The sequence below is a fragment of the Myxine glutinosa genome, chromosome 9 (assembly GCF_964187855.1).
Source record: "Myxine glutinosa chromosome 9, kmMyxGlut1.1, whole genome shotgun sequence".
NCBI classification, from domain to species: Eukaryota; Metazoa; Chordata; class Myxini; order Myxiniformes; family Myxinidae; genus Myxine; species Myxine glutinosa.
In genome coordinates this window covers 20,784,545-20,797,829 of record NC_136269.1, presented here as the reverse complement: position 1 = coordinate 20,797,829, position 13,285 = coordinate 20,784,545, and the positions used below count along the sequence as shown (strand labels likewise).

Genomic DNA, 13,285 nt, shown 5'->3' with positions numbered 1-13,285 from the left:
GTACACACACACACACACACACACACACACGCACGCACGCACGCACACACACACACACACACACACACACACACACACACACACACACAACGAAGGTGGATACTTTAAGACCGGGTGGATCTCCGTTCCATCTCCTGAGGACCACCCACGTGTGGGAAAGCAGGCAAAAAACAACTTCCATGCATACACACATGCACAGACACAGCCACAGCCACAGCCACATACGTGCACACACACACACAAAGGTTGATACATCGAGACTTGGGAGGGCTCCGTTCCACCTTCTGAAGCCCGCATTTAGAGATAACAACCAATGACACACACCCGTTAGATGAGACAGAACACAGCCACTGAGCTTGCGGGAAGTGCAGTCACTTTCCAGGGTACTCCACCAGCGACTTCACAACAATGGCACCACCTTGCTCAGCACATTCAGCCGGGCATTTCCTAAGGCGGAATTCCCTCCTCCCCATGGGTGTCAACCAATGGGAAATGACCATACTCTTATCGTTTTTAAATGCTGAATGTCAAGCAAGGAAGCAGCACGTACCATTTATAAAGTCTTTGTTATGACTCGGTCACGGTTTGAACCATCGACCTTCCAGACTCGGAGCGAACACTCTAACCGTTACACCTGTTTGATAAATATATTGCAAATTATCATGTATGAGATTGCGTCATACAATTTGTGACATTGCGTATTAGTCCGTGGGCTCAGTAGGGTTTACATGCACCCCCCCCACAACTTAACTTCCCGGGTATGTCCATGTACCCCTCACCCTAGGGGTTAGGAAAAACCATGTTAACAGAAAAAAAACTCATTCCCTCATAGTTTGACCTCTGGTGACCTCATTAGTGACCTCATTTGCATATAACACATATCATTGTAAAGAGTGTCCCAGGACAAACATTTTGAGGGGTCATATGCAACCATAGGATGACGAGGTAAAAAGTTTTGGCTATTTGAATTTCGCCTACCCCTAATTTTTGGAAATCACTGACACAGGTACCTTGGAATCAAAATCACTGCGTGGGAGGTACCTTGGGAATGTTTTTTTTCTGTTAACATGGTTTTTCCTAACCCCTAAGGTGGGGGGTACATGGACATACCCGGGAAGTTAAGTTGTGGGGGGTGGGGGGGTGCATGTAAACCCTACTCAGCTCACGGACTATATGTATTTTAAGGGAAACACTGGAGTACACGTAGGTCTAAAATTGCAGCTGGGAAAATTTGGAAATGTGATTAACCATTTTGGAAATACAAGGCAAAAATGAAGAATTGGTTTTGTCTTTGAGGATTTCCGCTTTGCAAATAGGCCAATAAATGCCAACTTTTAAATTTTCAAACAAACAAATCATTACAATTTGTAAGGAAATATTTTTCTTATCAATTATATATATATACGAACTTGTAAGCTGATAGATTATCCAGTCAGTGTGTGTTGAACTATTTTGAATATCCCATTTGAGAACTTGTTGAACAGCTAACGTGTCAAATATTTGAGCCTTTTTGTGACAATTTTACATCACATCCAAATTATAATCAGCCTTGTACTGGTTTAGATGGAATAAAAACCAAAAAACTCCCCCAAAAAAACAATATTCAAGAAATATTTTGGTCATTCATACTTTTCATTATACATCATTAATTTACATTGGTAAAAGCTTTGCTTTAGTGCATGATTTCTTTGTAAAGCTCGAAGATGCCCCGGAATTCAAAATAGCTGCAGGTGATGACAGGGGGTGTTCGTTGAGGATAAGAAAAAAACAAAAAAAAAACAGAACAAAAGAAGGAAAAAAGTATAAATTGAGAAGAGGAAGATAAAAAAAAAATTATACCATAAATCTCTTGGATGCCCGTAAGGTCATCATAAGGCAGGACAAAGTTTTCTGTGTCCATGTACTGGTAGAATGGTGCCATGACTGCAGTGGGGTCGCTGGAGTGCTCCAGACCAAGCGCATGACCTAACTCATGCACGGCCACAATGAAGAGGTCGTTGCCTAGAGCCGGTAGGGAAAGACATCAAAACATGAAGACTCTCACACAAAGCCTGAACTTAAAAAAAACATTTTCAACTTTATGTTTAGCCACCGAGAAAGACCAATATCTCTCACCATTGTAGTTCTGGTTTCCCAAGGTCCATGGTTCATCAGCATCAAAGTGCGTGTCACCGCCAATGCCGGGTCCAGGAAAGAAAGCATGGGCCAAGTATCCACCAGCTCCATCAAAAGGAGAACTGTCCCCATGGAAACCCTTTGCGAAGAAGACAACAATGTCCACAGGTTGCTGCCCGGATTGCATCGCGGCCGCAGACACTTCGATGAAGGTCAGCGGGGTCACGGCTTGCCACACGTCAAAGGCACGGCGCAGAGCATTCCTCGTTTCTCCTTTGCCCAGCTTGGGGGTGTGGTTTTGGATGCTGGCAATTTTAAATACGAACGTGGTTGTGGAGGTGCGGTTGAGGAAGGGCAAGGAGAGGCAAGGAGAGGGGGGTTTGGTGGATGTCATAAGATAGTGAAAGTAATAGATAAACATTGAAACAATCAAGAGTACATGGCCACCCATGACAAAATAACATATTCCAAAAAAACAATGCTGGTTTTCTACCATCAAATTCTTATTTAATCTCTCCTAAAAATAAGAAATAAAACATAAATTGAACATAAAATACCCGATGACATCACTAATACGCAACAATGGGTCTGTGTCAAAACAAGGACTTTTGACCCGAGAAATTAAACGAGTCGTGGATACAAAGTAACAAGTCTACAGCTTACAAAAAGGCTTCTGAGCACAGCATTGGGGACTGTGATGGCATTGTAGTCTGGGTCATGAGGCAAATAGGAACGTGTGTTTCTGCTCACAATAATTGGCCCCAATTTTTTGCCCTTGACCAGAGCATTGAACAGTAGGGCCATTACGGTATGTGCAGCCAAAGATACCGGAAGGATAGAGCAGCCAGGAAAACTTATCATTTTTCCTTACCGGTGATTTTTCACTTTACCAAATTGATGCAAAAGTGTCTTGCGAATTTTCTTTATCTTGACAGACACTTGACAGTTTCTTCCTCAAATCTTAGCTTCTTCTTGTCCCAGACAAAACGGCTTTGTGAGGCCGAGTGGTAATAAGGACACCCTCCCTCCCGCACCCACCCCTGCCCTCACCCCCAAGTCTTTTACAATAAGCCCAGTACATCAACTACCAGTGATCTGTGTCCAGCATCGTGCTTGCTACGTGCAGGCCTTAAACAGTCTTCGTTTGTACTGATCGTTTGCAGCAAAGTTAAAATTATGGGAGTAAGACTTTAGAGAACACATTCTACGATTGCCAGATTAAGATGACATCAGGAAATTTGGAGACAAGATGAGGTTGTTTGTCCCGAGCAAGTACAAGGAAACAACTATGAGCAAACTTTATTCCGATAAAATTCAAAAAGACATAACATTCTTATTAAATTCAAAAAGATGTTCAACAGATTTAACATTCAACATAACAAAGACCGGTAACATTCTTATTGCAACAATTTGAATTTTTTTTTTAAAGTTTTGATTCCGCAACAAAAACAAACTCCGATTCAAAATGCAAACGTATGACGTATGAGATTGCCACTTTTGAGACGCCACGTATGAGACGTATGAAACCACAGATGCATTAACCACAAAACCCAAAATCAAAGAACTTCAAGAGACTGCATCAAATCTGGATGCAATGCTCACAGCAGCGCAGAGAGAAGAGATCATTTGCATGCCTCAATCTGATTGGTGGACTCACTCACCAGTAGGTGATGCGGTTGTGGTCCCATTTTAGTCCGTTTGAGGCATAGCGGCGACGACGCACATCCACTTTGAAAAAACTGCCAAAAACGTCAGGAACTCCACAGCGGGGCTTTTTCATCCAGCTGGACAAGATGGGTTGCAGGGAAGGGAATAGAAGGAAGATAAGACAAAGCTTGAAGCAAAGATGCAGAACATAAATAAATGAAACTTGGAGCTGGCAAGTATTGAAATGTTGTTAGTGAATGCATATTGGACAGGAATTCGATTCTGTATTTGGCCTGTTGTTGTTTTTTTTGTTTTGTTTGTTTTTTGTATACAACATCGAGGCTCGTGAAAGAGCTAACATTAATCGTCAAACCGACACAAACCGACACATAAAACACAAAATAAGAAGAGCGGTTGACAAGATGGGGAGAGAGGGGGAAGGACACAAACACAACATTTGAGAGCAGAGACATCGAGAGAACTGTGGGAGGGAGAGGGCTTGGGGGGGAGGTGGGAGAGGTATAAAACATATGGACACTGCAACGACTTCCAGGAAAGAAGTTGGAATTTCGAAAAAGTGTATCTGGGGTGAATTAGCGGGGGTAGAAAAGATCAAGGTTTTGGATGGGGGAAGATAAGAGACGGTGGTGAACAGCTGTTTTAAAGACCTGGAGGGTGGAGTGGGATTGAAGGGAGTGGGGGAGTTTGTTCCAGAGGTGGGAGAAAAGAGGAATGAAAGAGTGAAGGTGAGCAGAGAGCCGAGATTTTGGCAGTTTAACCATAAGAGGGTTGCTTGCAGATCTTGTGCGACCTGCAGGAATATTTGGAGGACAGAGCACAGAGAGAGCTGGGGGAGCAAGGCCGGAGAGGAGTCGGTAGAAGACGGAAAGACCACCAACCTGCCTGCGGTGAGTGAGTGAAAGGCCCTCAGAGATAGCTTCATCGCAGGAGATTCCATTGATTCTGAAAGCTTTGGTTTCAACAGCGTGAAGCCGAGCTAGGTGTGAGGCAGGAGCACCGGCCCAGAGGGGGGAACAGTATTCCATTGAGCTGCGGATGAAAGCCTTGTATGTGGTGAGGAGCTCAGGTGTGCCAAGGAAAGACTTCGCACGACGGAGGATGCCCAGTCGGCGACTGGCTTTGGAGGCCAGATTGGAAATGTGGTTTTCCCAAGAAACATCATGGCAGATAGTGAGACCCAAAAGCTTGAGCTTTACTGGTTGCAGCATTACTGAGGCGTTGCTGTGCCACTGATGCAGTGCCCCCACACATTTGGCAGGAATTTGTAATTCGTTCAGGTGCCGGCAATAACTTTCTTCGTTGTCAAAAGACTGTGGGATCTTTAACGCCCACCGACTAATGCTGGCATATGAGAGATACAGGTTTTTAATGTCCATCTTAGGGATGGTGCACACATTGATATATCACCCTGCCTGTGAAACACCAGGATGACAGTTTATATATTGGCCGACATTAAAACCCGGGCTAGACAGCGCAGAGGCGAGTGCACATACCTTGAGCCTGTCCTGCTGGCCCAGGAATATCCAGGGTTGGCGTTGTCATAAAATTAATATTCATGACATTAATGTGCGGTACAGGAAAACCAGCATTAAATTCAACAGTGGCCAAATTCGTTTTTCATGGATCAAGGTTTTGTAATATAATTAAGTATAGATCATGTGAGAACCTTTCCTTGGCAAAAGAGAAAGCCACATAAGACATAATTCTTTGCATAAACATTCAAAATTTCCAGGAAGTTTCTTTTTAAATCATTGCAGCAGTTGAAATGGGCAGACACAGCAGGTTATATTTATTGTTCGTTTTTGGCATGTATAAATTTTAAAATATATTTAATTAACCCAACCATAAAGGACAGTGATATGTTATCAGCAGTGGTTGGATACACTCGCCGTACATAAGAATAACAGGGAAGCCAGACTACGATTAACACGATAAGAATACCTTGTATCAAAAGTGTGAACTGTGGCAGAGATTGCATATCTCGGATCGATCCTACGACTCATCCAAAAAGTTACTATAACAATTCAACTACCGTACTCATCTCCACCGTCTTTCGAGATGGATGCACTATGATGGCTCAAAGCAGCTGAAGGGATGGTTAACCGTTCATTTGATGTGATTGTTCTTCGATTCCCTCTTTCTCTCTCTCAATCCTGCTCTGCAGTTTGTCTTCCTTTAAGTTCCATACCACCATGAATACTGCAATAATCCTGGCATGCATCTCCTCAACTTGGCCTGGTCAACGGCGTCTGCTTGGCAACAAAATCAGTTGGAGCTTCCAATCACTTAGAGCTGATGAGCTGAGGCGGTGTTTTTTTTTTGCATTCAAACTGGATTCAGTGAAAGAAAATAACATCTTTAAATATTTACTTATTTTAATTTGCTGCTTATGCACATCAAACCGAGGTAAAGTAAAATAAAATGCATATATTCTCAATTAGGCTGTAAAACCCACATAGATCATAGAAAATATTATATGTATATATATATATATATATATATATATATATATATATATATATATATTGTCGCGTAACCGTGATTAACACCACAGAGTACGGATGACCGATTTGCGAGACTTTAACTCCCGAGGCGAACACTCAATGGCGGACTCACGTTCAACACCAACGCGCGAAATGGCGGGACGCAGCGAAGGCTCCGCAGCCTTATCTATTAAAATGAAACACCCAGGAAACTGCGTTCAAATATGTACAGAAAATAATATAAGGATTTATTATTAAAAGTAAAGCCAGTGAAAAAGCACGCGCCGGTAATACTAATAACTAAATCGGGACGTCCCCACACGACTGATATCAAACACAAACGAGGGAGATTAATACGAAAATAACAAGTCACGTCGTGTACAGTGTACGCGGATTCGGGCTTATCTGTCTTTGTCGTCCTTGTGGCTGCCGTCCAACACCGCTCCTTTCGGCCCGATCGCACACCTCGCTCCAAGTTCCACGGCCCTCTGCCTCCGCCTCCAAGCGCCACCAGGCCTCGTCGGTCCAACGCAGGGCTGCACGAAGCAACCAAAAACCAAGTGCCAACTGCCAACTGCTGAGTGCCGAGTGCCAACTGCCAACTGCAACGAGCTGTGGTCACGAACTGTAGAAAATGGCACGAACCGTCAACTGCCACGAGCTCTCACTTCTCTCAACTGCCACTCCGGTACCGAACTGGGACGCTCTACTCAACTGTTCAACGAACTGGGACGACTCGAGATCAGATCGCAACTGAACTCAACTGGCGAACTCAGAGAGACTCAACTCAACTCAACTCGAGACTCAACTGGCGAAAATGGCGTCCGACCGTCGCATATATCTCTCCCCGATGACGTCACATTCGCGCACTCCTCAGCCAATCATATGGTCCCAGTTCGCCGGTCACGCCCTCTACGGCATGCGACTCCTAACATCTCCCCCGTTACGCGACCCTGCGGTCCTGGCATAACACGTGCCGGCCCGGTTTGTAGGCCTTGGGAGGTGTACACGGTGGCGGCCAATTGTGGTGGTGTTTTTGGCCTGGTTTCCTGTCAATTTAATACGAAGTCCTTGTCAGGGAAAGGGGATTATTTAATGTTGCGCTAAGGACCTAACTAATGTTTATGTGGTTTGCAGTGCCATAAAGGACAAAGGTTTGATTACTAGGTGATACTCACAGGGGCGTTACCTTTAACCCCTCACTATTTAACACTCGAATCTCCAGGTAGATCCACACTCATACATCTTACCCCGACAACCGCCTAAACATCAATAACTTATTACATGTAGAGTCCCTGTCACGACAGCCGAATACCTACCTATTCAGATCTACCTAGCTCTAGATGTTGCATTACCAAATTCATAACACAGCCCCCCCCCTGGAACCGTAGCTCCTGCAAGGTTCACCGCAGGGCTACCATTCCAGCCTTAACACTTACTGTCACACGCTTAATTAACCTACGAAATAAATCAGGAAGGGCTGTGGGAAGTGAGTCGGACTACCTACCTACACTTCCTTAACATGCTGAACCCCTTAACCATCATGCAAGTATGTACATCTTCTTCGTTGTTCCTGTGGAGGGAGGAAACAACAACACACAACACTAACTTAACCACAAAACTTAACCATCTTTCCAAAACTCAAAACTCTAACCTTTGTACATACCCCGGTCTACAGACCGCGTCCCCCGGTGGATGCCACAAGACACAACCTTTCCTGCGGGGCCATCCCCAATGCATCCCACTAAATTTCCACGGGCCCTGTCCAGATGTTACAGGTGAGTGACACGGCTCGGTGGATTTCGCCCACATTCATGCAACACAGACCCCTTAACCACTCATTCTCATTCCATAGGTCATCAAGGCATTTCAAAAATCAACAAAGCACTTATTTCCAATACACCCCCTGCAGGACCATGGCATTGATGTCATTCACGTGTGTGTGCATTCCTCAACTAGGCAGCGGGGAGGTACCGCACAAAAGATGGTGGGGGCGCATCAGGCTGTGGTGCCCGCAGTCCCAAAAACAAGTCAACCGACTTACAAATTCATTGCCCCCCCCCCCCCTTTACCTCTTGGCCCCATGACAGCCCAACAGCCCCTTTCCGCCGTTACCTCGCCGGTGAGGGTCTCCACACACCCCAGGCTCCTTTGCCTCCTGCTTTCGCGCAGCAACACGGGTCACCGGGGGACTTCCTCACCCCGCGGCGCCCAACCAGACCCTCCACCGACGAGCTCCAATTTCCAGTTACCACCGGCTGCCAGGGGTAATTGCCGCAGAGGGGGGGCCCGCAGGCATCGCTCCTCAGAGCTTGCTCTGTACCTGCGGACACACACACCTTCCCCACCCACAAGACTCCAAAACACACTTCCTCCCCCGCTGCCATTCAATTCTCCACACAACTCAGCACAATTCAGTACAATTCATAGATGTTGTAAAAGGTGTTACAAGGCTTGCCATGGCCTGCCAATGTGAAATCCCATTCACAGTTCGAATCATTGAATCCTTACACATTTCCATTAGCACATTTCCAAAAAGCACAATTATCACCCTTCATTATCTCCAATAATCATCACTCACTCTCCAGGTTCCATTCTCACAACCACATCAAAACACAGAACCACAACACAAAAACATACGCCACCCACAGGACACTGTGGCTCCCATTCCATCCCCTCACCGGCCATGTCATCACTCTCACCCGCCTCCCAACTCCAATTTACATGTCCCCAATTTCCCAAAGCAAGTCCTGAAGCCTGGGACAGTACTCCTCAAAACACTCACCTCAAGTGCAGGTAGTTACAGGTTGGTCAGGTCCAAGAGCGTCATCCACCCTTCACAATCCCAAAATTTCACATTGGGCCTACCAAATACTTCCAAATTTCTCTTTTGTCCCCACTACACTGGCAGGTATGTGGATCCGCATCCAACGGTGATCATCACTACACAACTACCTGTGGCCACGACAGCTCTGCACCTCTACCGTGCAAGGGTCACCGGGACAAGGTGAGCAGTCAAAACGCCAACATGGCCCATGAGTGTCCATAAGGGTGCGACCCACCATCCATCCTTCGGCCCCCCTGCGAGGAACACAGCTGCAGCAGCCCCAGCTGGCCAATGTGGTGAGCACTTGCTGCCACAACACACACTACCGCACACACAACCTCGGCCCTGGGGGGCACGGTCGCAGTGCGTGGCATCCCTACAGCCACGTCCCCTGCACCTCCCCATCATCCCCCAGTCCGACTACAGAACTGCAGCCCCCCAGTGCTCACCCACACTCGACCACACCAAGGTCCAGTCAACAGCCATGCTCCACCAGGAGACCCACCCAGAAGACATGGTCCACACACCTCGGACACGCACGGCACCACGTTGACCCTCAGGCTACACAACTACATCCCCATCATCCCGCGTCCCAAATATCAGCACAGTTGCCCCCGCAACCAGTTGAAAGCTGTGTCTTGCTACCCTATTAATTTCATCACAGCCTCCAACACTTTGGTCTACACACCTGGATCAATAATGGCGTCACTGTACAGTGTCCACCATGGCATTTCAAAATCCACCCTTAAATTTGCATCTAACCCACAGATTACCCATGCCAACCATTTGTCACATTTCACTCACCTCACCAAAGAAGGATGCTTTGCCATACACATGCCAGCCGAGCATGGCCCATATGCTCGGCTCGTTACACATCTCCCGATTCACATCCCCATGGCTCTCTTCCCAACCCGAGAGTCCATAAATCACAACGGAGCATCTGTGGAAGGTCACTCACACCATCACGTTCCACAGATGCCCCAATGGTTGTCCGGCAGGCTATCTCCATCCCTGTCCATTCGGTTTGACCCGCGTCCATCGACCAACACGGCATGGCAGGTCATCACATGCCAGTTGTCCCAAAGTCCCTGGAGGAGAATGCCAGGCCGCATGCCCGGGTGGTCACCACATCAGTCCCAAGTTGGCCATCCACAGTGCCACCACCAAAGCGCGACCCACAACACCTCCCCCTAGTGGTCCTCAATAAATGCCAACCCAGGCTTGAGAAACCACCTCGGACCCCTCTGGAGGTCTTAACCCCCACCAGGGTCCGGTGACCCTGCCGGCCCGAGCCACCAGCTCGGACGGCGCCCCGACGGACAAGGGACGCCACACTCCACCAGACCCCCCGTGGGACCCAGGTCGTACCTCGACACCCAAGGCTGGACCCCACGTCCAAATCTCGCCATCACAGCCCCCCAGCTGGCCGGCATACCCAAATTTTGAAAGGGGCAACTTTTGCCCGAGGCCATCACCCATGACCTCTCCATGTCCAAATCCCGCAGCCCGGGGACCAATCCCCACCATGGCTGCTCCAAATCAATTTCCCATTGTAATTTTATTTTAAATTTTCTTTTACAAATTTCCATTCCCACTGCCAAACCGCAGCTGCAGGGAACAACCTCTACCACCGGTTGTTCTGCCCCTCCCTGCAGTTGATCCAAATTCCCTACAGGGACCAAATCTCCAGAAGCTCTATCTCCCGATCCTCCAAGATCCAAATCCAGCCCGGAGCCAACACACTCCCCCAACTGGTTGTCCAATTTTGGAGCCTCTGTTTCCAAATAGCAGTGTACAGTGAGCGTCCCCTCGGTCATTCCAACCACCTCCTCGGACCAACTCACCTCATCACCCAGGCTCCTTTGGGCCTGAACAAGCTCTACCTCCATGGGACTGTCACAGGTCTCCAGCCGCTCCTGCATAAAATCACTCACCCTTTCATTATCCATTAGTGGCCCCCACAGGCCTTTCTCAATTAACCCTTGCTCCTGCTCTTTTATGCGGGTTTCCAACCCCCTCACCTCCTCGGCCAATTTGCCCCCTTGTCGGTTGAGCAGTCCCCATTCCTCACTCTGCTGTAGCATTCTGGCATCCACCCGGCCCCGATAGCCTTCCAGGTCCCCATTTGCTTTATCAATTCGAGCATTTGTGGCACCAATCTGACCCTCCAACTTTTCCCCCATTTGGACAGCCTGCGTCACGCCCTCCTCTATTTTTGACATTAATTCTTCCCGTTTCAATTCAATTTCCACCCCTATGGCTTTTTCCATCTCCCCCATTTGAGTTTCTACTTTACCCTCAAATTTCCCCAGTCTGTCCGTAATTTGGTTTTGCACTCTCCCTTCTATGCCATCAATTCGTTCCCCCAGCTGCTGTGCCATTTCCCCAATTTTTCCTTCCATACTGTTTTCTAACCCCTCTAACCCATTTTTCACTCCCTCTATCTGATTCTCCTGGGCAGCCATTCTATTTTCTACCCCCATTAACCCATTTTTCACCTCTTTTATCCCGTTGTCTAACCCCTCAAAATTTTTGTCTAACTTCCCAATTTTCTTGTCTAACTTCTCACCGGTACCCCTCGCTTCGTCCCTCATTACCCCCATTTGGTTCTCCAATCGCTCACTATCGGCCCTCTGAGCATTTATTAAATTTACTATGGTCTGGAGATCTATCGGGGCCGTCCCAGCGGCGGGGAAAGTTCCCACGCTATCCTCCTTATCCCCCATTTCCGGCTCACTCCCGACGCTGACGGAGGCCTCGCTGCGTACTTCCATCTCGTCAATTTCCGACATCCGCTTTCCGGAAGATTGTTTCCCGCGCGCGTATTTATTTTAATACCAAAAACACAATTTAAATTTGACGAAGACGCGATATCGCGCTCCGTATGCCCAATTGATTATTAAATTTCTCCGCCTCGCCTATACAAATTTTGCGTTCGAACGTCGGACGCAATGTACGCCCGACCGTGTCGATGTCTCGCCGCGGACAAAAAAATTTGTCCGACGGGTTCAAATCCTACACTCCTGACACCACTTGTCGCGTAACCGTGATTAACACCACAGAGTACGGATGACCGATTTGCGAGACTTTAACTCCCGAGGCGAACACTCAATGGCGGACTCACGTTCAACACCAACGCGCGAAATGGCGGGACGCAGCGAAGGCTCCGCAGCCTTATCTATTAAAATGAAACACCCAGGAAACTGCGTTCAAATATGTACAGAAAATAATATAAGGATTTATTATTAAAAGTAAAGCCAGTGAAAAAGCACGCGCCGGTAATACTAATAACTAAATCGGGACGTCCCCACACGACTGATATCAAACACAAACGAGGGAGATTAATACGAAAATAACAAGTCACGTCGTGTACAGTGTACGCGGATTCGGGCTTATCTGTCTTTGTCGTCCTTGTGGCTGCCGTCCAACACCGCTCCTTTCGGCCCGATCGCACACCTCGCTCCAAGTTCCACGGCCCTCTGCCTCCGCCTCCAAGCGCCACCAGGCCTCGTCGGTCCAACGCAGGGCTGCACGAAGCAACCAAAAACCAAGTGCCAACTGCCAACTGCTGAGTGCCGAGTGCCGAGTGCCAACTGCAACGAGCTGTGGTCACGAACTGTAGAAAATGGCACGAACCGTCAACTGCCACGAGCTCTCACTTCTCTCAACTGCCACTCCGGTACCGAACTGGGACGCTCTACTCAACTGTTCAACGAACTGGGACGACTCGAGATCAGATCGCAACTGAACTCAACTGGCGAACTCAGAGAGACTCAACTCAACTCAACTCGAGACTCAACTGGCGAAAATGGCGTCCGACCGTCGCATATATCTCTCCCCGATGACGTCACATTCGCGCACTCCTCAGCCAATCATATGGTCCCAGTTCGCCGGTCACGCCCTCTACGGCATGCGACTCCTAACATCTCCCCCGTTACGCGACCCTGCGGTCCTGGCATAACACGTGCCGGCCCGGTTTGTAGGCCTTGGGAGGTGTACACGGTGGCGGCCAATTGTGGTGGTGTTTTTGGCCTGGTTTCCTGTCAATTTAATACGAAGTCCTTGTCAGGGAAAGGGGATTATTTAATGTTGCGCTAAGGACCTAACTAATGTTTATGTGGTTTGCAGTGCCATAAAGGACAAAGGTTTGATTACTAGGTGATACTCACAGGGGCGTTACCTTTAACCCCTC

At 47.7% G+C, this 13,285-nt stretch overlaps 1 protein-coding gene across 1 annotated transcript in view; it reads right to left on the bottom strand.

The window, feature by feature from the left end:
- Positions 1-13,285, bottom strand: part of LOC137416551 (matrix metalloproteinase-14) — a 137,742-nt gene that overhangs the window by 20,220 nt on the left and 104,237 nt on the right. Inside the window, exons 3-5 of the mRNA XM_068102183.2 lie at positions 3,777-3,899; positions 2,116-2,420; positions 1,840-2,001 (exon numbers count right to left, since the gene is read on the bottom strand). Of these exons, the coding sequence (XP_067958284.2) occupies positions 1,840-2,001; positions 2,116-2,420; positions 3,777-3,899 (590 nt within the window). The remainder of the gene's footprint in view (positions 1-1,839; positions 2,002-2,115; positions 2,421-3,776; positions 3,900-13,285) is intronic.